Raw genomic sequence first — 27,765 nt, forward strand, 5'->3', positions numbered from 1 at the left:
ACGCCAGAAAGGATTTGGGAGAAGTTTGATTTTTGCTGCTTAAAAACACAGATGGAAATCGTCATTGTGGGAAGAAAACGAAATGAAACCCATCACGGGGTCTGGGCTTGGTAATCGTTTGCTAGAGCTCCTGTCCACAAAGCACCACAAACCGAGCGGCTTGAAGAACAGAAACCTATCATCTCCCAGGTCTGGACGCTACCAGGCTGAGACCAAGGTGTTCTCCGGGTTGGTTCCTCTAAGTGCTGAGAGGGAGAATCTATTCCGTGCCTGTCCCCTCGCTTCTGGCGCTTTGCTGGCAGTCTTTGGCATGTCTTGGCTTGTAGAAGCTTCACTCCATCTCTGCCTTCGCCTTAGGGCTTCCTCCCCACGTGGGTGTCTGTGTCCAAATGTCCCCTTTCAATAAGGACACCAGTCATACTGGGTTGAGGTCCATCCTGATGACTTCCTCTTAACTAATTACATCTGCATTGACCCTATTTCCAATTCAGTTCTGACCTGGAGTTGGAACACACTTCACAGGTTAAGGGCGTTTCCCCAAAGGACTGTCCTCACTTCAGTCATCAGCCACTGTATACTCTTTTGGGGGAGCCAAGGAATTTGCTTTTTGGCTGTTCCTCTAAAAGTGAAACCAAGGGTTTTGGCTCTTGGTAAAGGAATTTAAGGCAGCCAGGTGGCAAGGGGAGATCAGAGACCTTTGCTGGTGGCCAGGGATCATACCAGCTTGCCTTGTAAGCAGGGAAAGAAACACCCTTCAGAACCACCCTGGCTTCCACGGTAATCTTCCCCTCTTTACAAGCTCTCTGGAGTGACGAGACAATCTGCCTCAGCCTATGAGAAGACAGGTCCTGCCATAGTTTACTCTAAGGAAGGTTCCTGGAGTATGTACCTGCTTCCCTATCTTGAAAATCCTAACAACATGCCTCCCTGTCTGCCTCCGCCGCTCCCTCTTCTTTGGCCCTTATTCCTGCTCGGGGCCAGATGCACCGCAGAGTTCACCAAGCAAACTCAGGACCTCTCACGATGCGTTCACGTGGTCGTATATTTCTGTAATATTTGCAAACTGAGATATTTTGACAGCAGTTAGCTAAGAACTTGTCTCTTTCCATTCTGACGTGCCCCCCACCACACTTGCCCTCCTGTTGGGTGGCTCTGGAATGGCCCGGCAGGGCCCCCCTGTGGCTACCCCCCAGCCCAGCTTGGTTAACGACAGCCTGGTTAACGAGTGCCATCAATTCAAAACATAGAAGTTTAGTCACCACATGAGAAAACTAGAAAAGCCCCCAAATCTTACAGCCTATGTACAGATGAGTGCCTAGTGGGTACGGTTTGCCCCAAACTTGACAATAGTCCTAGAAACTTACATGACCTGACCAAATGACTAGTTTTGGCGCCGAAAGAAAATTATAAAATACCAATCATTCTAAAGTGTCCGCCGTAATAGAGGAAAGACTGAGTTAGATTTTCAATTCATAAATAGATTTTCTAGTTCAGACTGAACTAAATTCTAATTCATAGATTCATAGATTCATAGATTCAGTTCTAATTCATTGATTTTCTAGTTCAGACTGAACTAGCTTTAACTTCTGGCTGTAACAAAAGTATATTACAAAATTGTCACAGAGGGGTGCCTGGGTGGTGCAGTCAGTTAAGTGTCCAACGTCGGCTTAGATCATGATCTCACGGTTCATGGGTTTGGGCCCCACGTCGGGCTCTGTGCTGACAGCTCAGAGTCTGGAGCCTGCTTTGGATTCTCTATTTCCCTCCTCTTTCTGCCCCTCCCCTGCTCGCACTCTGTCACTCTCTCTCTCTCTCTCTCAAAAATAAAATAAACCTTGAAAAGTTTTTTAAACAAAATTATCATAGAAGAGACGATCAGAGATTATGCAGTACATGCACGTGTTCGCTACCTGCTGTTTGGCAAGCAGCTAATTGGTAAAAATGTTATTTTTGTGAATTATGTGATGTTCATAGTATTTGCCAGCTTTTTCTGATTTTTAATCTGCAGTTTTCTGATTCAAAAATAAATATTCAATTTCACACCTGATTTTGTGTTCATAATTTCATATATTTTTTTTAATGTTTATTTATTTTTGAGACAGAGAGAGACAGAGCATGAACGGGGGAGGGTCACAGAGAGAGGGAGACACAGAATCTGAAGCAGGCTCCAGGCTCTGAGCTGTCAGCACAGAGCCCGACGCGGGGCTCGAACCCACGGACCGTGAGATCATGACCTGAGCCGAAGTCGGACACTTAACCGACCAAGCCACCCAGGCGCCCCCATAATTTCATATTTTTAAGAGGCCTCCAAAACGTCTTCACACAGTGACTGCCCCACCCTTCCCTCGCCCAGCACTGAGTGTCCCTGACTTAATGATGGTCTTTGCAATCAAACCAGCAAACTGCCTGTGCAGAATTGGCTTGTAAGCTCCCTGAGGACAGCCCCCCAACTCAGAGTCCCTCACACACAGCCAGACCCACCAGAAAAATTTAAGAAATGCCTGTCAACAAAGCTTCTGAAATGGGACCGGAATTCCCCAGAGCAGGTGACTCGGGCGGTCCCTCAGCGAGTGAGACATTTCAGAAATGAGATGTGTGCTGGGGACCTGCAGGGTTTTTTTGGAAGAGAAGTGTTTCTGCAGAGACAAGATGTGATCCTTGATTAATAATGTGATCCAGGCGGCCCAGCAGCCAAGGAGAGAAGACCCTTCTTGAGGGCAGGGGCAGACAGGGTTACTGAGCCCAGAGCTGGGTTCTGACCCTGACAGAAGCAACATTGAAGGGGGGCTGGAGCTGGTGTCAGGGCCTTCCGGCCAGCCCACCCACAGGCCTCCTCCATCCCCTGCAGCCTGTGCTTCCCCAGTGGTTGGGGGGAAGGGGGCAACGGCACCCATCCAACAGGCCTGCCCTACCCCCACGGGCCTGCACTGCCCACCCTTGAGGCCAGAGTCTCGGTGAACTCTGAGTAGCCAACATTTCTGAGGGCTTTTGTAACATGTAGTCACCTGTGCCTTCAACCTCTTCTGCCTGCGGACCTGGGGCACAGCAGGTATAAGCGGTCCCTGCCCTCAGGGGCCCAGAGATAAGTGAGGCTCGAAGTGTGAGTTTTCATTCCACAGGAGCCATGATGACATTAGACCTTGCTAATATAATAGAAGACAATGGCTAATAGGTCAATATGTTTCCTCTCCCAGGTAGTAAACGTGTAAACAAGGACCTGGCCCAGTCTTTCCCAAGGAATCTGGAGAAAGATTGGTCCCCAGGATACACCTAGAAAACAATGGTTATGTGGACAAAGAAGTATGACAGGTGGTATATCCTGAATCCCCACCTAGGAGATCCTGAGACTGTAAATAAACTTCTTCGTTATTGCCCACTTGCCCCAAGGGTGTTCGTTCACACAGTGTTATCTCCTCCTGCCAGCATTTTGGGGATGTTGACCCATTTTGGGAAACACTGAACTAAAAACAGTGACTCTGTAGTGGAGACTTTCCGGCCTCAGGACAGAGAGGTAGCCAAGGTCAGAAGTAGCAGAGTTTTTCTGGCTCATTCTCCCACGTTCTACAGGCAGCTACTTCCTTTCCTACGTACAGGCTGGACCCTGTCCGGAGCTTGCCCACAGCAGGAGCTTAGCACTGACCGGTGCCAACTTCCCCAGGCTCCTGCCCTTCAAAGGCCCCCGAGATAGGGATTTCTAACCCCTTCAGGTAAGCTGCCTGGGCCCAGTGCCAGTCCCACCCACAGCCATCTGTATAATCCAGCCCCCCCAGGGTTCTAAAATCTGCCACGCCCTTCTAAATTCCACCGGACCCTGCTTCCATAGAAAAAAGCAAGACCATCTCACTTTTCTTAGTCTCGATTCCATCTTAGTTATCTTTTTTTTAAGTGTATTTATTTTGAAAGGGAGAGAAAGCGCAAGTCGGGGAGGGGCAGAGAGAGGGAGAAAGAGAGAATCCCAAGCAGACTCCGTGCAGTCAGTGCAGAGTCCCATGCAGGGCTCACCAACCGGGAGATCATGACCTGAACCTAAGTCAGATGCCTAACCAGATGAGCCACCCAGGCACCCCTCCATCTTCGTTATCTTTAACAAAGGTCGTGATTTATGCCTCAGAGCCTTCTGAGAAAGGAAAGCCCAAGAAAGTTCCATTTATTCTTCTGAGCATGCTCTGTAAGCTAAACGGGGGAGAATTCTTATCCTCTGGGAAGGGATGGTATATGAGCAGCTGTGAGGGGAAGGCCAGAAATAGGAACAGAACTGTCTGCTGTGGGACTGGGTGATGTTGGTACTGGGTCGTTGACTTCCCTGCCTCAACTCCCTGCCAAAGAGTGGGGACAGTGATAGTGCCCACGCTGTGAGACTATCATGACAATCATGAAAGAACACAGAGAGCTCGGGATGGTACCTGCCACGTGGTCAGTCCCTGGCAAATGTTCATTATTATTGTACACCTTACTCCACAGTGCCCTGGGGTTAGCCTTCTCTTTCTTTTTGAGAGTGGAGGGGGGAACGATGCACTAAGGTGCTGAGTCTGACCTCCGGGTTGACCCCCACCAAGATTAGCAGCACAAAGGGCCCAGCTACCACAATGCAGCCTCAAGATAATGTCAGATGGAGATTCACAGCCGCGGCTCACACCTGAGGGAGCCCCAAGATTTCAGAGGGCTGGAGTTGAACATGGCTGTTACCCTTGCCCTGTGATAGTCACATGGCCAGCAAACCTCCAAATAATTTATTGACTGGCAGTCGATTCCTGAGATTCCACTGTGGGCCTATCAAGCCAGGCAGAGGATGTAGGGGCTGCAATAATTTCCCCATATAGAAAATGAAAAAATATATATTTATTTTTACATTAGCTAGGCTAATGCTGGCAAAAAGAAAAAAAAGAAAAATCCCTTGTGCATAATGGGTGTTCCACAGACGTTAGTTCTACCCCGCGTAAAGATGTTCTCAGTTACTTTTATCTGGATGTTGTTGAGAGATCTCCAAGGAGGGTTTGCTAGGTGAGGGGAGAAAGTTGAAAGTGCTGCTCTCATTTGGGGATGGAGGTGGGGGACAGAAAGGAAGACTTGGGACTCACAGATCAACATCTTGGATGTTCCCCCTATGGCTACGAGAGTCACTAATGTCCCCTTATCACAGAGGCTTTCTCGGACCACCCACCTAATCCTTCACTCTATCTCCTTACCCTGCTTTATTTTCATTCCTAGTACTGTCTTCACCAGACATGTTATACATTCATTTGTTCATCTATCTGTCCTGCTAACAAGGATGCTCCGTGATTATAGGGACTTCGTTTTGTCCGCTGCTGGGATTGAATCTCAGCACTGCCAACTTTTAGCTCATCTGGCCTTGGCCAAGTTATTCACTGCTCTATACTTTTCTCACAGGGTCATTTTAATAATGAAATGGGCCAATAATAAAGTAGCACTTGGCGTAGTGCCTAGCATATCGTATGTTTTCAATAAATGGCAGCCGTTGTTATTATAGGTTGCTTTCCAGTAAATTTTTACTTCCTTGGGGTCAGCTGCCCGGAGAAGACCTCTGTGGCTATTCAAGGATTCATCTCATCCTGAGAGGAGCCAAAAATAGAAGCTGCACTAATTGGGGAACCTTGAGAACACTGTTTACCCTTCAAAGCAGGTGGACCAAGGTCTATGGGACACTGGTTCTCAAGTGTGGCTATAAACCGAAATCACCTGGGGAGTTTTAAAAAGTACTAATGCTCGGGGCCTAGCCGCAGAGATTCTGACGTCATTGCTACGGCAGGTGGCCTGAGAATCGGGATTCTCTGAAGTTCCCCAGGTGCTTCTGATGGGTAGCAGTTCTGAGAGCAGCTGCCCCAGGATGCTGCCAGATTGCCCTGTGAAAGTCAGCGAGACAAATGTCTAATTATGGCCTGGCAGTTAATGCATCTTCCTAAAAGGAGTCTTTGCTCACAGACCAGCCCATTAACAACGAGCCACTTTGGCCCAGCAGGGCCCCTCATTTAAAGTTTGCTGTGTTGTGGTGCAGCATCCTAGGACTCTAGCGCCCCGCAGAGGGAAACTTGGAGACCAGGAACTCAAGCAGATGGGGAAACTGAGGCTGAAGCAGCTTAACAAGCCTTCCCTCCATCGACCTCTCTAACCAGCTCAGCGGCGCATCCCTGGTGACGATGGCGGGAGGACAGCCGGCGATCCCGGTACATCTCCAAACAAACAAAACATTTTGTCATGTCTTTGAACTGTGGTAGAATTCAGACTTCATGGTTTGGACCCCATGAGGGTCATGGCCAGAGCTTTTACCTGGGATGTAAGCTGTAGTTGAATTAGAAGGCAACTGCATTTCAAGAAAGTGCTTTTTAAAAGGAAGCCCACCCCGTTGCTCCCCCACTTTCCTGCTGCCTAAAGGTACGGAGAAGTAGATTATGCTGAGAGAAATAAGCCAGTGACCAAAAGACGGTACAGCCAGATTGACAGAGACGAAGTAGACGGGTGGTTGCCAGGGGCCGGGGGCACGCAGTCTGGGATCGTCTTGCATGGGTACAGACTCACTTGCGTGAGATGGATGGATGGATTCACAACAGTGCGAACCTACTCGGTGTCGCTGAATTGTACACTTAAAACTGCTTACGATGGTGAATTTTATGTTGAGTGTATTTTGCCACAGTTGAAAATAAAGTATTAAAAAACATTCTTTTTTAAGTTTATTTTTTCTGAGAGACAGAGTGAGTGGGGGAGGGGCAGAGAGAGAGGATCCCAAGCAGGCTCTGCACCTGCCAGCGAGGAGCCCGATGCCAGGCTCCATCTCCCAAACCATGAGATCGTGACCTGAGCCAAAACCAAGAGCTGGACGCTTAACCGACTGAGCCACCCAGGCACCCCGAGAATAAATTCTTTTTTAAAAAAGCGGTTCTATCACAATTTTTTAAAATATAAAGACAGGAAACCACATGGAGTCTGCAGACCTGTAGGAACTTAACTGGGCTTTGGTTGATTTCCATGGAAACCTAGGCAGAGACTGTGAATTTCATTGGACAGGATCCCCTAGAGCATGGAATGGGGAAGGGGCAGCCCTGAAAAAAGGGGACATATAAGCATTTAGGGCATCTTGAAGGTAATGAAAACTCAGTGCAGCTGATTTTACCATATTATTCCTTCCCCCGTGTGCATTTCAGCTGCATAAACAGAATGTACCCGATGACTTACTAAGGATTGTGCTGTGCACTTGGCTTTTAAGATTGTGTGTTCCTTTCCTCGGCTTGAGAGGTTCCCTGCTGCACATTTTCATGGAAATGAGTTTAATAGAATGAGTGTGGAGTCAACAATAAGAACGGCTATTTGCTGTGGTGTTCTGTCTTTTTAAAAAGGCTTCTAGCACGCCTGATACGGATATTGGCACAAGTAAGAATTATACCTTCAGGGGGAAAAGACTGGAGAGCGGGGGACCGTACCTCTGTGCTTAGAGGGGCCTCTGGGAGGGTGCTGTTTTTCTAAATGATCTTTTGATGGGTGTCTGTAACACAAAAAATTAACCCCTATTATAGGTCAGCCTGCTGCTCTGAATGAGAAATCTGCCTGGCCTGCGAGCAAGGCAGATCATAATTCCTTAGGGCAAGGTGTGATATTAAAGGTCAGCGATGGCTTTGCTGGTCCAAGGTCAGTGCTGCAGCATCGGCATCACCTTGTCCCCCTGATGAAACGGAATCTGCTTTCAATCAGCCCGGATCCCTGAGTATTCGAGTGCACGCCACAGTCTTGGAAGCTGTGCTCTAGATGTCCACCAGGAGGGTGGTGTTGGCACATCTCTCCACAAGCTTGTCCGTGCTGTGCCCGGACACCTCAGCCTGTTAGGAGCCCAGTCCCCCACTTAGCTTTAGAGGGTTTCCTCACGTGAAAGGCAGCAGAGCTGCATATTCAGATGGGGGTGCTACATCCGCACAGCCTGGGGTGGAACCCAGCTTGTCTCTTACAGCCTGTGTGACCATAGATAGAGTGCTTCCCCTCTCTGTGCCTCAGATTCCTCTCTGTAGAAATGGATATAATGAGAGTCCCTACCTCATGGGGGTGTTATGTGGATGAAGTGAGTTGATCCATATGAAGCAGAGCAGTTTGAGGAGTTCAGTAAATGTTAGCTATTATTATCGTATTACATAGATTTCTGTCTCATGCTTTGGCTCACGTGTGTCCCCAGAGTCTCAGCGAACAAGCTTCACTCCTCATCCATATGATAGACTTGCAAATGCCTAAAGGCAGCTTTCATGCCACCCCCCCCTTCCGTGTGTGACTTTCCCATTCCTTGTGTGTATTCTTTCAATTTCCACGGCACGCTCACCAGAAGGTCTTCTGGGAACTAGCACGTCCACAAGAATCACAGCATCCATGCAACACCCCCATTGACCCCTGAGGCTAAAAATTCTACTCCTCCATAGCCTGATTTCTTTTTCCCTTGACCTACTTTCTTCTAGATCAGACAGGGGTGTATTTGTGTGCTGCAAGGAAGCACGGTGCCTGGGGGCTTTCCCAAGGCCTTCCTGAGCCCCATGATCCCCTGCTATCCAGAGAGTAGCATCTTGCTGTCGGCCAGGGCTTGCAGGTTTCTTCAGGCTGCGAGCAACAAGGACTGCAGAGCCTGTAACTGCTGTGCTCCACAACACCCTCCCCGGTACTAAGAATCAGCAAGAGCCATACCGTAGGAGGAAGGCCTGCCCAGGGCCAACGGGAAAAGCAGAGCAACCTCTCCCAGCATAAAGTGAAACTCCTGTCCTACTCCCGACCCCTCCTTCCCCAATTCTGCAGCCCTCCTTTGTTCTTCCTGGTGTTCTCAAACTGGGAGGGACGGGGGGGGGGGGGGGGGGGGCTCACGGGTTCCCTGGGGAGCTCATTCAAGATGGACCTCCATGACTCCAAGCCAGTAACTTTGGGCGATCTGTACATCTCACAAGCACTTCCCCTGGTTCCCATTGTTGGGGGTCCTTGGCAACCACTAACTTTCAGAACAAAGGTCATTCTCCTCTGCCTCTTCCCTCATCCCATTTGTCCACATGCCCAGATTTCTCTCTGTCCCCTGAACACATTCCAGGTCTTCCCACCCACCCCCCCCAATCTTTACTCACACTGGTGCCCATTGTCACCACAAAACTACCTAAGATGTCCCCATCCTTCAAGACCAGCTCGAACCTCATCGGCGTGGAGCCTTCCCTGACCCACTGCTAAACGGACATGCCCCTGTGCGTTCTAAGTATGCCTCTTCCTCGCTGCTTACCAGGACTCTGATGTGCGTGGTGGTGGAGGTCCAGCAACGTACAGGTTAGAGCATGGCTCTGGAGCCAGACATCCTGGGCCACTTCCTGGTCATATGACCTTGGGCGGGTTGTGTTACTACTCTGTGAAGAGCCTGCATCGAGAGGCTGATGGGGAGACTACAGAATGAATGCATGTAAAATGCTAACACAGCGCTCGGCACAGAGCAAGTCCCACGTAAATGTTGACCGAGATCATTTCCTTATCCTTCCGACAATCATAGTCAGTATTTCGTCTTTTTGACCGCATTATACGCTCTTTGAAGGCAGGGAAGGTTTTAATCATCACCTTCATTTCCATACACAGGGACAACACCTGGCAGAGACTTCTGGTAGAGGAGGTGAGGCTGTCGGAACCCCCGCCCCCCAGCCTGGCCTGGACGCAGGGGTAGCCCTAAGCAGCCATTCAGTGTGAGGCGAGAAACCAACCTTCCCACCTTGTCCTCCCCACACCACACACTCAGCTACTGTGGCCTGGGCTTTCATTCTTCAGGGACTGTGTCCCCATTTAAATTCGCCCTCTCCTCATGAGGGGCCAGAAGGGTGAAATGGAAGGCTTATTGGAACATGCTTCTCCCCCAACCTTCCTTCTGTCTCCCAGACACAAGAGATCAGGCTCAGAGCGGGTGGAGGCATAGAAACAAGTGGCCCAGACCGGGAGCCCACCCTGTGCTCGCTCGCTGGAGCAGCGGGCCGGGGCCCACCCTTCTGGGGTGAGGGTGAGCAAGGCTGTTCTCCATTCCCTGGCAGGCGGCTGGGACTGAGCACAGTGCCCCCTGCTCCCTCTGCAAAGAAGATGCTCAGAGCATTAATTATACATACCTTCCCGTTGGATCTGTCGGGGGTCCCTAATTACCCTCCTCAGAGGCCGGCTGCTGCTAGATTATTTCCCAAACACCTACGATGCTTTTGCAAAATCAAAGCCTCCCCTTGGCTGTACCTGACGCTTACAAAGAAGCAAAATGGACTGGTCAGAGCAATAGATGAAGAAGGCCCGATGGTCCCGTGACGGGGTCTCGACGGGAAACCCTGTCCAACCGCCCCCCAGCAGCACCTCCAGAATCAGCTTCCCGCCGGAACACCAAGGGATGGGGTGGCAGGAGGAAAGGGACCCTCAGGAAAGGGCAACTCCAGTCTTGCCTCTCACGTGCTGAGAGGTGGCCGCGGAGAAGTGTAGGAGCGTTGGTTTCCTGTCCCCTCGGAGCCGTGATGCCTCCGACTCGCTCGACAGTGCACCGTGTGAGACCAGGTCTGATGATTGAGGACAGGCTCCTCTACAACTGTCCCCACCCGCAGGCTCTGGCAGGAAAGCCATTTAAGGATATCAGTTGAGCCGATGTACTTACTGATTTGTGAGCCCTTCTGATAAAACCGAGTCTCCACTCCTGGATATTCTTTAAAGATATTTTCTTTTCATTCTAGAGGATTCTGACTTTTGCCCAATCACTCCACTGAAACTTTCTTGAATTCAGATCACCAGTATGTTGTGGGTCCCAGAGCCACTCTTGCTCAGACGCCGCGGGCTCATCCCAGCTGAGGGCAGGACCCCTGCCACCATGTCCCCAGGTCTGCCCCACCAACCAGGAAGAGAGCCTCCTGTTGGTTCCCAAATTCTCCTCTGCCCTATGGCTTCTGAAACACATCAGTATGTCTTCTCTATATTTTCAAAAGGGCTTGAGAGGCAAGTAACCAGAGAGAAGCGGCAGCTAGTGGTTAAGGAAAAAGCATCAGGTTCTAGATTTTCATTCAAAAGTAAGGAAGAGCTGTGAGTGAACTTTCTTAGCTGCTATCATGGCCTGGCCCTTATTTCTGGCCCAGGGGCAGTGTTGCCAGGCAAACATCATTGTTTTACTTTCAAGGCATGTATTTCTGGAAGGAAGCCCCCGCACCCCCACCCCTCTGTGTGCCCACCGCAGTCCTAGATGCTGCAGAGAGCCAGAAGTTAATTACAGGAAATTCCATTCCCTAAAAGACTGTTCATTTACATATCAGAGAAAACTCCCCTTATATCACCTCCCCTCTGGGTGACTCCGCTTTAGTCTCTGGCAGTCTCAGCCTCTGACTAGAAAATAAATCAGACCATTCTTTATTTACGAACCACCCACCCAGAAGTGAACTTCTACAGTTTGGCTTGTGTCTGTAATTTTTTTAAAGATTTTATTTTATGTATTTTTTTTAATTTTTATTTGTTTTGAGATGGGGGTGGGCAGGGTGGGGGTGGGAGAATCCCAAGCAGGCTCCATACTGTCAGTGCAGAGCCCAGTGTGGGGCTTGAACTCATGAACCATGAGATCATGACCTGAGCCAAAACCAAGAGTCGGACACTTAACCAACTGAGCCACCAAGGTGCCCTAAGATTTTTTTTCTTTTTAAGTAATCTCTACACCCAACATGGGGGTTGAACTCACAACCCTGAGATCAAGAGTTGCATGCTCTACTGACTGAGCCAGCCAGGCATCCCAAGTGTCTGTAATTTTTAGAATCAAACTTAAACTCCTAACAACCTATTGCACATACAACAACATGTATGAGTCTGGCTGCATTATGCTAATGGAAGGAATTTAACCTCAAAAAGCAGCTATGACTCCATTTATAGGACATTCTGTACAAAGCAAAACTAGAGGACAGAAAGCAGTGGTCGCTAGGGGGCTGGGGGAAAGGCAGGTGACCAGAAGGGGACATGAGGGGATTGTAAGGAGTCCATTTGGGTCGGAGCATTGAGATCGGGGAAGCTCTGTGTCATTTCCTCTCTTCCCGCTTCCCTCCACCAGTTTGAGTCCCTACTCGGAGGAAGTATGTGCCACAGAGGAGAGAAAACCGCTGTCATAATGCAGGCTCTCAGAAGGTTTCAAACATTTAATAAATCTTTGCTTAACACATAAAGAGAGTCTAGATGTTGATCAAAAGCTCCTGGGTATTTGGGCTTCTTAAGTTTTCATCTGCTTTAGCCTGGGTCTGTGATACTTCTTCAGTCAGTAAAAAGGACAATTCAAATGCTAAATGGGGGGTTCCATCAGCAGATAACAAGACCATCCCTAAAGTCTCCCATGGTATCCCCTCAGTCTGAATTGTCTCACCTTGACCCCCAAATGGGTCTACCTTCTCAATTTAAAGAGACTGTTCCAGGTAATCCAAATGGACACCTCACAGGTTACATTGTGGGGTAAACGTTCTGAATTATGTAGAAAACAACTTCCAAATTGCCTGGCTATATTTTCCATTCTGTGCTAAAACACTTATGTCATCACCATATCTTGTAGGGAAGGATTCGATCCCAGAGCACAAATCCCTGAGCAGTGGCTGAAGTCAGCTAGTACACCTGTCTGCCAAAAAGACACGCTGTAGAACTCCCAGAATCCTCTGAGCCAACCAAAGCTGTGTCCACTCTGCCATTTAGGGCTGTTTCCATATGCTGTTCACCTGCACCCATTACAAAGCTGGCCTTATCCATTTTCAGCAGGGGCTCGGTGTCTCTGACATTGTAGCCACATTAATTCTACTCATCAGCACCAAAGTAACTGGCTTGATTTCAAATGTAGGGCTATTTCTGAGATGCAGTCACTGGATGAATGAAATTCCAGGTTCTCATCATTACTCCATTGATGGTGGTAATGAACTTGACTATGGTTCCTATTTATCCATCTTCTTACTAGATGAGGGCAGATTTGTTCTGCATGGTTACATCAAGTTGGGGTGGGAAAGTATTCTTTCTGAAATATTGCCTCCCTGTCCACAGAGGAGAACCCCTGGGCCTCAGGTAAGGTTCAACAGTGAAGGGATCCAGAAAGGGGTGCTGCCTTCGGATGGGGAGAGATCCTCGAAGGAGGTGCTTGGGACAGAGGGTATCTACACATGGCTGATCATCAGAACTGGGTTTTATTTGTCTTCCAGGGCTATCTGTCGGAAGGGTTGGTAACTAAGTGGTACCGCTCACCACGCCTGCTCCTCTCCCCAAACAACTACACCAAAGCCATCGACATGTGGGCCGCCGGCTGCATCCTGGCCGAGATGCTCACGGGGAGAATGCTCTTTGCCGGTAAGTCACTAGCCATGTCATCTGACTTCTCCTCTAGTGGCGTTCTGTAAAAAGGGCAAACTGAGTGCAAAAAAAGAAGAAGAAGAAAAAAAAAAAACAACACAGCATGCCAATCACAAAACATCCTGGTCTTTCTCTTTAAAATGACCTGTATGGGGTCATCTGGGTGGCTCAGTCGCTTAAGCGTCCAACTCTTCTTGATTTCAGCTCAGGTGACGATCTCATTGATCCTGAGATCGAGCCCCCGCCTCCGACTCTGTGCTGACAGCGCGGAGCCTGCTTGCAATTCTCTCTCTCTCTCTCTCTCTCTCTCTCTCTCTCCCTCTTTCCCTCTTGCTCTGCCCGTCCATTGCTCTCTCTCTCTCTCCAAATAAATAAATAAACTTTAAAAACTAAAAAAAAGGAAATTACCTGCACAGCCTTATGGAGCTACTTGGAGGCACCTTATTATCATTTCAGGCAAAATACTGGAGAGGCTAAAAATAGTCTACTGAGCACAGAACTTTCAAAATCAAGTGACTACTTATACTCAGACACCTTGAGATTGACCCCTGAAAACATCTATCCTACATTTTCAGCCTCTTCCTCCTCTCTCCCTGCGACTGGGAGCAGTCAGTCTGGAGTGTTCATTTGGACAGGGGCCCCTCAGGGGGCTCCCAGAGTCCCTGAGCTGTCCTCCGTGGGGGCAGCCAAAGGGACCGCTTCAGAATAGAACCTGAGCTATAGGCACTCGCTGGGGCAGCACCACAGCATCCACACATGCTTGGTGCTACACAGGGCGTCGTTGGGGGACATGGAAGGGCCCTACCATAGGCCACCAGCTTCCGGCAGATGGGAGTCCTGTAGGAATTGGTGGTAAGGGGAGGGCCCTCTGAGCAGCTAGATAAGTCTGGGGACTTCTTGAATTTGGAGAGTCTTGGTTAAGGATTTAACCCGTAGAGGTAAATGGAAGGGGTACTCAAGCAGAAGGGAAAATGGGAGCAGTGGAAATAAGAAGAGTCTGGAGGTCCAGGGGGACAAGGAAGAGAGAGACCTGAGCCTCACCAGCAGTGCCACAGCGCTGACACAGCATCAGTGTCTGGGCGGCAGGAGTTGTGAGTTCTGAGACTCATAATGTCTGAAGCTCCTTAAGGACGAACTTCCTGCCTGATGCCTGCCAGGAAGAAGGTGCTCAGTAAGTCATTATTGAGTGAATGAATGAAGGAGCGAATAAATGCCTGACTCCACTCCTGTTTCGCAGACCTGGCATAACCCGTCCTCCTCCCACTGCCTGAAGGAGTGAGCAGTACCACTTAGTTCCCAAGACGCATTCCAAAGCCAATTTGTTATTTCTGAATTTCCCCCTCCTCACTGGGATCCTCCTAATTGGAAACCAAAAGGTGAGGCTCAGTCCTGGTTTTAAAATCATTTCCTTTCCCAGCCTGTGAAAGAACATGCAGAGAGGCATCTGGAAAGGGGACTTGGGAAGTCTTGGACCCGGCTGTTAGCTCTGGCTGATCAGTCTATATCAGACTGGTCCATTCCAGAAGCAGAGACATTTGACAAAGCCAAGCCCCAGAGATGGCAAGCAACCTGCCCACAGTCACACAGCAAGTTAGTGGCAGAGGGAAGACCAGAACCCAGGTACCCTGGCCCCCGGCCCAGCGCTGCTCCCACTGTCCTGTGCTGCCCCTCCCAGGCCTCCTAGAACCACCTGGGGGTTTCCCTGGTTTCCCACCTGGGGCTGGCTGCCCCAGCCACTTGGGCAGCTCCCTCGTAACCATCTGGTATTTGGCTCCCCAGGGGCCCACGAGCTGGAGCAGATGCAGCTCATCCTGGAGACCATCCCCGTGATCCGGGAGGAGGACAAAGACGAGCTGCTCAAGGTGATGCCTTCCTTCGTCAGCAGCACCTGGGAGGTGAAGCGGCCACTGCGCAAGCTGCTGCCCGAAGTGAACAGCGAAGGTACCTCCGCGGGACAGCCAGGCCAGCACCCTGGAGGCTGTGCTCTGGCTTCACCCTGCGGGGCTGGGGGGGGGGGGGGTCTCCTTCCAAAAGGACGGAGCGAAGTCCTTAGATGTAGGAGCCAAGGCCGCCCCACTGCAGCAGGAATCTGCTCTAGCTACTTCCAGGCTGAGCGTCACTGGCCCCTGGAGTGCAGCCATCAGGCCCCCCTCAAGGCAGTCGTTAGTGGTCTCCCATAGTCTACCCCTGTTTTTGCTTCCTTTTCCTTCTCATCTTTTTCACTTGCCTTCCTTCCTGCCCTGCTTCCTCTCCCTTTATCTTTTTCCCCTTGATGATGTGGTGCAGAGAATGTGAGGTGGTTTTTTTTCATTTTTATATTTTAATATAATTTATTGTCCAGTTAACTAACATACAGTGTATACAGTGTGCTCTTGGCTTCGGGTGTAGAGTCCCATGATTCATCGCTTACATACACCCAGTGCTCATCGCAGCAAGTGCCCTCCTCAGTGCCCACCACCCATTTCCCCTCTCCCCCACACCCCTCCCCTCACTCATCAACCCTGAGTTTGTTCTGTATATTTAAGAATCTCTTATGATTTGCTTCCCTCTCTGTTTGAAACTATGTTTTCCCCTTCTCTTCCCCCATGATCTTCTGTTAAGTTTCTCAAGTTCCACGTATGAGTGAAAACATAGAATATCTGTCTTTGCCTGACTTATTTCATTTAGCATGATACCCTCCAGTTCCATCCACGTTGTTGCAAATGGCAGGGTTTCATTCTTAGAGAATATGAGTTTTATGAGCTTGAGACCCAGACCCAGACTCAATTCCCAATTCCATCAGTGAGTAGCTGTTTGGCCTTGAGCAAGTTTCTTAACTTCTCTGCATCTCAGTTTCCTTAACTATAGAATGGGTATAGTGATATGCGTCACATAGGGTCATCATGATGAGTAAGTAAAATAGAATTTGTAATGCCCTGGGCATAGGATAGTTACTCATCAACTTAAATGTTAACATTATCACCAGGCCTCATACTTGCTAGAGGCTTCCTTAGGAGACCCTTCTATTAGGTAGGATACAGGTTCAGCCAATTGTAAGAGAGACCCAAATTCTTAATTATTTAAATAAGATTCATTTCTTTTTTAAGAAAAACGAAGTTAAGGGGTATCTGGCTGGCTCAGTCAGTGGAGCATGTGACTCTTGATCTCCCGGTTGTGAGTTCGAGCCCCACATGGGTGTAAGAGATTACTTAAAATTAAATATTTAAAGAAAAGAAAAGTAAAAGGAAGTTACGAAGTTTATGTCTCTCTTATATAATAATCTAAAAGCAAACAGTCCAGGCCCAACATGCTGAGCCTGCTATACAAAGTCACCCAGGGGCCTAAGCGCCTTCTATCTTATTATTCTGCCCTCTTACCACCTGGAGGAAAGTAGGGAAGGAGGGCGGGTCCCCTTGCCCTTAAGGTCATGGGCCAGAATTTGTACACCTCACCGTCACTCTTGTTTCGTTGGCCAGAACTTAGTCCCACAGCCCTACCTTGCTGCAGTGGAGGCTATAAAATGGATATTTATTCTGTGCCACTTTGTGTCCTTATTACAAATTAGACCATCAGGAAAGCACTAACAATGTCTTTCAGAAATGTCCTTGGCCATGATCCCCATTCAATCATAAGCTGCCTCAGTTTTCCCTTCATTAAAGGAGAAGAGGGATCATTTGATTCACCACCAACTAAGACTCAGCCCATGTATCTTTACTTTGAGTCCTAGGCCCCTGTAGAAATCCCACCACAAGACAAGAGGTGCGTTTACCTCTCGGGAATTCTGGATCAGGGACGTGTCCCCCATGTCCACACACATAGCAGCCCCTCGGGGACTTGGCTCTCAGAGTGGTGGGCTTTGTCTTGGCAAAATCGGAGTTGGTCCTGAGAGGGATAAAGCTCCTCACTGTCACTGTCATCAGCAGCATCCACCGACGTTTATTAAGCCACCAGAGTGCTAGGGATGGAAGTTCAGAAACACAAGAGGTGGTCTTGCTGGGAAGACCAGGAACACCTGCCAGAGATGAGAACAAAGACTAAGGAACACATCCGAAGGGGCCGGCGGGAGCCCCGGGTATTTGGGGAGAGGAAGGGAGCCACCACGCACCGAGAGGGACAGAGAAGCTGGACCGAGGGACGTGGTAAGGGCCCACATCGGCTGGACGAGTCACAGACCCGGTGGTAGGAAGTAAAGCTGGAGAGGTGAGAAGGACTGAGAGGCTGAGGAGTTTGGACTCGATCCTGTAGCCAAACAGGTGTTCACTAAAGCTAGGCTGGCCCCACCCTCCCAACGTGCCAAAACTCAACTCCAAACAAAATTCTCTTGCCTGCCTCTGGCCGTGAAGAGGTCTCCAACTGATCTCTGGCTTTAGGAGGAGATGTCACTGATACGAAATACCAGTGAGAGAAAGGGCGTCAGGCCCCCCTGCCCCGAAGAGCACTTGGTGACCTGCAGTCACTCCCTCTCCTGTACATTTGAGGCCCCGCAGGCCTGGGAAGAAGCAGGGGTATCTCTCTGGCTGTAGCCCCCAGAGGCTCAAAGGACAGTCTAGGTGACTGTCCCTCAGCATCTGACACAGCCATCTAGCCACAGGCGTGGGACAAGGGAGACAGTCCCTGAGACTGTATCGGGGCATCAGTTTTGAGCTCCATTTACTATAAGAAGTAATTATGTCATAGAGGTGCCTGGGTGGCTCGGGCAGTTAAGCATCTAACTTCAGCTCAGGTCACAATTTCATGGTTTGTGAGTTCGAGCCCCGCATCAGCCCCGCATCAGGCTCTGTGCTGACAGCTCCGAGCCTGGAGCCTGCTTCAGATTCTGTGTCTTCCTCTCTCTCTGTACCTTCCCTGCTCACTTTGTCTCTCTCTAAAAAATAAACATTAAAAAAAATTTTTTTAATAAAAAAAATACATCATAAGTGACAGATGTGAAGAAATCTAATATCAAAACAAGTAAAAGGAGTGCTCTGGCTAAAGCAGAATTGGGGACCTCAGGGCCCTGCTGACCTGCCTCTCAGTCTCCAGAACTGCCCCTGAGAATCCTTCTAGAACCCCTGGGGCTCTGGGAAGTCCAGTTTGGAGTCTACTGGGCCACAGGAATGTGACAAAATTGTACAGAAGTCTCATATTAGAAATGCCTTCAAAACATGTGGGGAGATTGAGTCCAGAGGAGAGGAGTTGGAGGGGGGTGGGTGGGTAGGGTTTCTACGCTGAGGCAAAACTAACACTGTGGCAGATAAACCTGGAACCTTCCGAGTGATCCTGCTAGCAGTGTATGCATGGCTCATCTCAAGTCCGGACAGAGTGGGGGAGCCTGGGGCTCTGCCCAGGACCCAGGCTGTCAGAAAGGTGTCGCCATCTTTAACACGCAGCTTTCAAGGTCCCCCTGGACACCCATTTTTGGTCGAAGCCAGGGGAAGAGAGAGCAGAGGCTCTTGCAAGAGATCTTTATGCATGTGGCCTGAAAGTGGGGTATACACGTCACTTCCACGCCCCCAAAGGCCCCCATCACACAACCACATCAAACTGCAGGGGATGCTGGGAGATGTGGGCCAGCGTGTGCCAGATGGAGTGGGGGGGCTTACACAGGACCCGGCTGCTGCTGCCTTGAATTGTGAGGGAACCAATCATGGGGAAGAGAGAACATGCCGACACATGGGAACCACAGAGGGCAGAGCTAGGCTTAGGGGCGGAGGTTAAAGGGGGACAGCTTTGGGTGAGATATAAGGAGGCTCTAATATTTGGGCTTCCAGAAGTGTGTGGGCACGTGCTAGAAGACGAACTATCAGGGAGGAAAGAGGAGACTGATTCTTAGTAGAGTCCGTGGAGTGGCCCTTTCCAGCTTCAGGGTTTGCTGGGTGCTTATCAGTAACAGTGATGATGGTGACGAAGCCTGCCCCTGGTTAGAGCTTCAACTCTCTCCTCTCCTTGTCAGAAGGTCCAGAGTAATAGGTCAGGCCCAGAGAGGGAGGCGGCCCCAAGAGGGAGAGACTTGCCCCGCCTGGAGCCAGGCAGTACCAGAGCGGGGCTGTGTGCTGCGGTGCCTGATTTCTTCCCAGAATCTGTGACGCTCTCTCAGGTCTGGCAGCCCCGACCCAGAAGCACCCCCTGAACCCCAGAGCACTTGGCGGTGATCAGGGTTACTGTTGCATTACTGATCTTTCCGTCTAGGGTTACAGAGAAGTGCCGTGTCCTCCTGGGAAGCCAGTGACCTTCTGAATCCGTCAGTTTCCTGAATCATTGGTGAATCTTCCTGCAAAGAGACCCAGGGCTGGAGTGAGGGGCAGGGTCGTGGTGCTGGCTGAGGTCCTTGAGCTCAGCTGCATTTCTCCCTTACCGCGAGGGCGGTAACACGATTAGCTAAGTCATGATTTAAGTGGGGCCTCCAGCACCCAGAGGTAATGCAGACCTCCAGAGAGGTAGACCTTGTCCTGAGATAACCCAGAGCAGAGCCCACAGGGCACATGGCTGGCCCCACCCCCGTTTGGGAGAAAGGACACCAGTACCTGAGTGCAGAGCTGATGCTTGGCCGGTGCACACCCACACCGCCCCCCCCTCCCCCCAACTGGCGGCCAGTATCTCGATGTACTTTCATGCTGGTTGGCAACGAGCCACTCCCCAAGGCTTCTGAGTGTCCCTGCCTATCCAGGTTCCAGCTGCCTCGGATCTCCCCTTGATCTAGTCCCTAGTCCCCAGAAGAGCTGCAGCCTGGTGGCTAAATATTTTTAATATCAAGCCTGCCTGCCCTTGTTTGTCAAACCTCCAGGGGCAATATGTCATAGAAGGACTAGACTCAGGAGCCCTGGTCCTGTCCCACCTGCCACACTTTCTCAGTGACCTTTCTCAGTGGAGGCTTGTCACTGCTGGCACCTGGGAGCCACAGGCTCCTCTGTCCACCCCAGCAGCATGCAACCCCCACCACATGGGAGTGGGCGTAGAGATACCTCAGCTCCCCCCGACATCACAAGTGGAGCCACCTCTGAAGTGTGTCCCACGCTGTCTCCTAGAGGATCCCTCCCACAGGGGAACCGAGCCCCAGGTGACCACAGGAGGAACCTGCTCAAGGGCACACCTTGTCGGGGCTTCTTTCCCACTCCCCTACCAGGGCTTCCGGGATCACTACCACTGAACTACCTACATCCCCACCCCTGTCTCTGGAGAAATCCACCCTAAGGCAGAGTTCTCGCCCCAGGCCTTCTCTAACCAGCAATGACTTTAGGAAGTCACTTTACCCTGCTGGGCCTCTGTTGATTCATTTGTGAAGTCAAAAATCAGTCTCTGCTCTGAATTTGTCACTGGATCGTGGTGGGGATCACAAGAAAGAAAATGGCTAAAAACCTTTTTACAAAGGGGAAAGTACAAAAACAAATGTCAGAGAAGAGTCGCATTCTCTGCGGGCAGGGCAATGAGTGACCTTCGTGTCCTGTTTTGCTCCCCACAGCCATTGACTTTCTAGAGAAGATCCTGACCTTTAACCCCATGGATCGCCTAACAGCAGAGATGGGGCTGCAGCATCCCTACATGAGCCCATACTCGTGCCCCGAGGACGAGCCCACCTCACAGCACCCCTTCCGCATCGAAGATGAGATCGACGACATCCTGCTGATGGCCGCCAACCAGAGCCAGCTCTCCAACTGGGACAGGTGCAGTTCCAGAGGCCTCCAGCCCTGAAGTCTAGAATCCACGCTCTTATACTCCCATTTCTGTTTGGCCCCCATGATGCGCCATGACCTTTCCCTCTGTCTCCTAAGCTCTAGAGCCCACGGGTGCTTTCTCCAACTTAGCCTCCTGCCCTTCTCTCCTGTCCCCAGGTGTTCCCAGTAGATGAGCATGTGTGGGTCGGGGACCTTCCTTGGTGCAATACGGCCTCCACCCCTTCCCCCCCCGCCCCCACCCTGGGTATACTGGACACAGGGCTCCATACAGTGCTCTGCAAGCATTTAAGGAGCACCCATCACTGGAGCTCACTTCTAGCAGAATGGGAATCTGCCCTAGCAAAGTAGGCTGCACCAGTGCACGGCAGGGCAACCATGGAAAACTTACTACTACACAACACTTTCGCGTGGCTCACATCATTTGCACCTCCTGACAAATGCCATGAAGGGACGTGCCATTATTATTAGTGCCCACTGACATATGATGAAGTGACAGCCCAGAGAGGTTAGAGATGAGCGTCTTGCCACACAGCTAATAGCTACCTCGTGTGGGGCCTCCTTGGTCTGCCTCTGGGTCAACACTGCTGAGCCATCACAGGACTCCTTCCTGCCAAATTGGGCTCGCCCTCAGAGTCCTCCCCAACGTCGTGTGCCCGGAGGTCACTACCAGTGAGTGATTCAGAGGAGGGTAGAACACACACATTTTTAACAATCTCTGTGCAGGCATGTTATGGTTTGTTAGGTCCCTTCCTGTTCTGACGTGGGCTCAGGCAGCTAAACATTGGGGCATCACCATCTGGTAATCCTGGGAGGGAGAGCCGAGAGCTGCTCGGTTTAGAAATAGAAGTCGAGGGCTTGCTTAGCAGCTAGGACTCCGAGGGGCCCTAAGTGGGAGCCCCGCTGCTGTGGGAATGTGACAGCTAGTTACATAAGTGACAGATGAGCTAGTTTTCCTTTTCTGTCATTTGACAGATGATCGGTTTCAGGTTAAGGAGGCACCGAGGGAGGGCCAGGGCAATGTTGCTATTTTGGGACAGGTTTGTTGGTTTGTTGTCGTGGATTGTTGTTATCAAGAGTCGCCAGCAAATAGAGATTAATGAAGACTGACCGCTACCCCCCATGTTAGTCCCGCCCTTGACTGTGGTCCCTCAGCCCCTCCCCCTCCACTCCACAGCCTGTGAGGGCCCAGAGGGGCGCATCCCATGCTTCTCATGGCTGTGCTGCAGGATTTCTCTGGCCACCGCCCACCAACTCGGACTGTTTCTAGACCCGACACGCTTCTGCTCCTAACTTGCCCCTAACACCCGCCTGAGGGAGAGGCACCAATCAATGGCAGACTCCTTCCTGCAGGCCCTCCTGCTTTGTGCAGATGGCTTAACCTTTAAACACCAGCATCCTCATCTGTAAGGCAGGGTGGTAATACCAACTCCACAGAGTCGCCATGAAGGCTTCAGAGAACCAAGGTTTGGCCCCTGGCGTGTAGCAGCCAAGGATAAGGGTCTTCACAAGCTCTTCCTCCTAGAAATCTCTGCAATTTCCAGGCCCCTTGTGCGAGGAGGCAGTGTTGTGTTCACCTCTGGGAGTGACTCCTGCCCTAATGGCGTTGCTGGGAGGGCGGGCGGGCCGTACCGGAGCCTTCCTGTGCCTCACAAACCACATCGTGTGGACTGCTGCCATGCGTCTGCCCCTTCGTGGCCAAATCTGCCCATCCTCAGTGTGTTGGGTTTGAGCACTGGGCATCCTGTACCGTGAGCAGCTGGCGGCTGCCTCCTCTGCACTCTCTCCCTCCACATTGTTCTGCATGGAGTACCTGGCAGGGGAAGGAGAGGGCCCGGCCTGCACACTGCCCTTCGTTTGCTCTCGGCCAGCAGACTTTGCTCGCTGTCCGTGGCTGCAGGGCAGTTGACAGAAGGCAGAATTCCAAGACCTTTGGCCTCTCCTGAGGGTGTCTATGATCTTTCCACAGATCCCATCTGCACTGCACGGATGCAGGGTGCTGTGGGGCATCCAACCAGATCCACTGGGGCAAGAGTTCTTAGTCCTGGCTGTACCTCAGAATCACCTGGGGACATGTTAAAACCATGCTGATCCCCCCCCCCCCCGCTAGACTTACTGAGTCGGAAATGGGGGTGTGGGGTGATTCTAATCTGAGCCGGGGCTGAGAAGCACTCATGAGGGCCTTGCTACTCAAAGTGTGGTCCCTGGACCAGCAGCATCAGCATCACCTGGGAGCTTGTTAGAACCACAGACTCTCAGGCCCCTCCTCAGAGCTACTGAATCAAGAGCTACAATTTAATAAGGTCCCCAGGTGATCTGTGTGCACCTGTGTGCATCTGTCAGCATGTGAGGAGCACCGCACAGGTGGATGCACTTGCAAATAGATTCCATGAGGACGGGGAATTTCTTGTTTTGTTCATTGCTGTGTCTGGCAATGCCAGTGCCTGGCAGGTGGTAAGGTGCTCCAGAAATACCTGTAGGGTACTGAATGTATACCGAAGAATACAAGGGTTAAGCCAAACAATCAGCCCCTCCACCTGAACCCTGGAGGCTCACCATTACCTTGTCCCATCACTCTCGGGAGGTGGGGGTCACAAGACTCGAGGGACAGGGAAGGAATGGAAAGGCCGCCTGTGGGTGGCAGACCGGGATGAGGAGGCTGGCTCCCTCCAGGAAGCCAACTCACCCGAGGTTGGACAATCACCATTCTGTCCGTCTGAACCTTTGCAGGTACCCTGTGAGCCTGTCATCGGACCTGGAGTGGAGGCCGGACAGGTGTCAGGACGCCAGCGAGGTACAGCGCGACCCGCGCGCGGGCTCCGCGCCGCTGGCTGAGGACGTGCAGGTGGATCCGCGCAAGGACTCGCAGAGCAGCTCCGAGCGCTTTCTGGAGCGCTCGCACTCGTCCATGGAGCGCGCTTTCGAGGCCGACTGCGGCCGCTCCTGCGACTACAAAGTGGGCTCGCCGTCCTACCTGGATAAGCTGCTGTGGCGCGACAACAAGCCGCACCACTACTCGGAGCCCAAGCTCATTCTGGACCTGTCGCACTGGAAGCAGGCGGCCGGGGCGCCCCCCAGTGCCGCAGTGGCCGCAGACGCCGGGCCACGCGAAGACGAGCCGGCCAGCCTCTTCCTGGAGATCGCGCAGTGGGTGAAGAGCACGCAGGTCGGCCCCGAGCGCGCCAGCCCACCCCCCGACAGCCCCGAGCGCCGCCTGTCTGCCTCTCCACTGGGCCACCCCGCACCCATCGACGGGGGCGGGAGCCCCCAGTTCGACCTGGACGTGTTCATCTCCCGCGCCCTGAAGCTCTGCACCAACCCGGAGGACCTGCCAGACAATAAACTGGGTGACCTCAATGGTGGGTGCATCTCTGAGCACCCTGGCGATCTTGTGCAGACAGAGGCCTTCTCCAAAGAAAGGTGGTGAGGGGGAAAGGAGCTCCAGGCCCCCTAGAGGAGGCCCCCCCCGGGAAGCCGGGCTTGGCAGGAAGGGGTGCCTCCCTGGCACCTCCACTGCCCCTTCCAACCCTCTCTGCTGCCTTGGGGTTAGCAGAACACAGGAAGGATCCGAGGAGGGAGAAGAATGTCCATTTCTTAAACTGCCTTAATAACTAGCCTTTAACCTCTGGGAGCAGGTTTGAACAGGAGCCTAGTTTGGGGGTTGATCACTTTCCCAGCAAAGAGGGGGCCCTTCGTTTTATAAGTGGCGGTGTGTGGGGAAGAAAGGTGTCTTAAAGGGCAGTCGACAAGCCCTACCACCTGGCTGGGTTCTGAGGAATGTTGCTGGTATAGTGTTGAAATGATCTGGCCTAACAGATGAAGGACAGTGAGGCCCAGAGACACCGAGTGATGTGGTTATGATTAGGGCCTAGTGTGGGTCAGGGCAAGCCTCGAAGCCCAGTCTTCAAGCCTTGAAGCCTAGGCCACTGTCTTCCTCGGCTGGGGTTCCCTCTGGCTTTCCAATCAGAAAACTTAGTCCAAGATGTTTCTTCCCTGCCCATTACCATCTGACCTATTCGATCGTTCATTCAGAGCAATGTTTCTTATATTCCAAAATTGGAAACTGAGCCAGTTTTACCCTAGTCACCAACCATATATTTTCTGGTTCCTTGAGGACTTAAATATTCCCATCTGCCACGCCCCTGTATTTGCCTCACCCCTGTGTGATCTGAAAACCTTGTTTCAGATCAGACCAGTTTGGGGTCTGTAGGTACGAGAACTCATCTTCCATGCCTGTGCTCACACCTCCTCCAGAACTCCCTATGCACTTTCCTGACACACGCACGGATGCAAGGTCACAGCCCCAGTTCCCAGAGGCTGTCATTCACAGGTGAGTTTGAAGACGAAAGTTCCACGAATCCCTCCAGCCACATACCCACCCACATACCCCGAACCCACCGGCAGACATATACAGAACTCCTCTCCCAGCCTACCCTGGAAACTCATGTTCTTGGCATGAATTGCTCATTTGGAGGAAACAAGGCAATGAGGTGCCTGCCATCGAGTGAATGTGTTAGGAGAGAAGATTTCACATGGGACCTATCATGTTTCATGAATACTGCCCTTGATTTTGATCATCCGTTTAGCCTTGGCAAAGAGCAGGCCCTAAAGAAATGCAGGGAAAGCAAGTGGCCTTGGGGACAAGGAATCCAGAAAGGACGTGAAAGGCAACGTGCCAACAGCAGAGGTCCTCAGGAGTCGGGCACCAGCATAGAGACCCCGAGACACAGGAAGGGCTTCAAAGCAACCAGACCGCTCCTAGCGTAGGCCAGGATGAGTCTGGACGATGCCCACCCGGAGGTGTACTCCCACACGGGGCCTGGGGTGATGGTGTGCAGGCACAGCGAGCCCTCTGAGGAAGCCTAGTCCATTCCCTGGAATGCTCTGCCATTCCCACCACTGGTATTCTGCCTCGCCCCCAGGAACCCGCCCCCGCCAAAGTTACCCACAGGAAGTCTAGCCAGTCTGGAAGACTCCCCCGCATCGGCCTTGGTCTGTGCTCACCCTCACCTCAACAGCACCTTAAATCTATCAGCTAACTAGGAGTTGTACATTGAAACCTGCAACACGTTAGAAGCTTATATTTAAAAACAGAATTAATCACACTGACCAATTTTTAAATGGAAAAAATGTAAATACAAAGTGTTTGGGTTTCTTTCTTTCTGTTTTTTTTTTTTTTTTTTTGAAAGAAAAGGAAATATACACCACTTCTCATGTGCCATTTGTCCTCAGAGAGTGGCTTTACTTTTTTTGGTAAAGGAACAAGCTGCTGACCTTGACCAGGAGTTCATAATAATTGTTATTATAGAGGAATTGTTATAACTACTCATGTTTTAAAAATATCTATTAAACTTGATCAGGACGGGCCAAATAAAGTTTTATTGGAACACAGCTTCCTTTATTCATTTATGTATTCTCTCATTCATTTATATATCATCTCATCCTGTCTTGGGCAGTGGGTTGATTCACTGGAGCCCGGGTGGCTTCTTCCTGCATCCCCGAGGCCAAGGTTTTGAGGGGTTGCAGTCAGAGCGGAGGGGAGCAGAGACTCTATACAGATTGGTAGTCAAGGAAGTGATTCCAGAATCACCTGGCTCAGGCCTGGTGTCCATACTGTAGATTTCAAACCATATCTCAGAGTCAACTGCAATCCCCTGACCAAGGCTGAGCCTTTTGTCCAGTCACAAAGGTGCCAACATCATGAGATTTGGGGGAGTCAACACCCAAAAATACCTGCCTGAGCCACATTTCATAGATGCCTGAGAGTCCCCCAACTGAATTTCACCCCTTTATCATACCTGTGTCAGACATTAGCCCTGACCTCATTTGTTATTCAACTATAAAATAGACAATAGAGAGGTTTTTTTGTTTGTTTGTTTATTTATTTTTGACAGAGAGAGAAAGGAGACAGAGCACGAATGGGAGAGGGGCAAAAGAGAGCTGGAGACACAGAATCCGAAGCAGGCTCCTGGCTCTGAGCTGTCAGCACAGAGCCCAATGCGGGGCTCGAACCCATGAACCACGAAATCATGACCTGAGCCAAGTCAGATGCTCAACCGACTGAGCCACCACAGCACCCTGACAACAGGGAGCATTTTTAGAATTTGTTTATTTCTGTTGATTTTTGACTTCCCTGAAAGGCCCTTGCATCAAAAGAACTTTCTACTGTTGAACTGCATTTGAGTCAAGAGGAGCAACCCTATTGAGGCTGTCGTGGGATTCTCTCCAAAACGTCAGTGGACACTAACCATCTCCTTGCAGGGTGGATGGGAGTGAAGAGAGCACACGGGGCCGGGCCAGAGTCCTGACTGAAATTGTATATGAGCCTTGAGTCCCAATTTGAGGTGCTGGTAGAATGTGGGAAGTAGGGTTTGAGAGAGAAAGAGAGCGAGCGAGCAAGGGAGGGGCAGAGAAAGAGACAGAATCCAAAGCAGGCTCCAGGCTCTGAGCTATCAGCACAGAGCCCAACACAGGGCTTGAACTCACGAACTGTGAGATCGTGACGTGAGCCGAAGTTGGACGTCTAACTGACTAAGCCACCCAGGCGCCCCTAAGATAGAGCTTTAAATGACTGAGAAATTCCTTTACAGAAACAAGGACATTGTGAGCCACGCTGAGTTGGTTAGTGCCGTTGGCATTTTATCAAAGTATGATTGTGGGGGTTCAAACAGCCGTGATGATTGGGCCATCACTGAATTGACTTGGTTCCCTCAAATCAACCCCTGAGACAGGGATTCTTCAGCAAGTGATTGGGGGGGGATGATGCCCTAGGAATAGGGGGAGTAGGGGAAGCAGATCAAGGCTGAGGAAGAATGCC

At 50.9% G+C, this 27,765-nt stretch overlaps 1 protein-coding gene across 2 annotated transcripts in view; it reads left to right on the top strand.

Moving 5' to 3' along the window:
- Positions 1-26,339, top strand: part of MAPK4 (mitogen-activated protein kinase 4) — a 150,799-nt gene extending 124,460 nt beyond the window's left edge. For both annotated transcript variants that reach the window (XM_027068968.2, XM_027068969.2), the window contains exons 3-6: positions 13,173-13,317; positions 15,100-15,261; positions 20,738-20,939; positions 23,679-26,339. In XM_027068968.2, coding sequence (XP_026924769.1) covers positions 13,173-13,317; positions 15,100-15,261; positions 20,738-20,939; positions 23,679-24,375 — 1,206 coding nt within the window. In that variant the 3' untranslated portion in view covers positions 24,376-26,339. The remainder of the gene's footprint in view (positions 1-13,172; positions 13,318-15,099; positions 15,262-20,737; positions 20,940-23,678) is intronic.
- Positions 26,340-27,765: the final 1,426 nt, after the last annotated feature.

The sequence above is a fragment of the Acinonyx jubatus genome, chromosome D3, assembly GCF_027475565.1.
Source record: "Acinonyx jubatus isolate Ajub_Pintada_27869175 chromosome D3, VMU_Ajub_asm_v1.0, whole genome shotgun sequence".
Lineage (NCBI taxonomy): Eukaryota > Metazoa > Chordata > Mammalia > Carnivora > Felidae > Acinonyx > Acinonyx jubatus.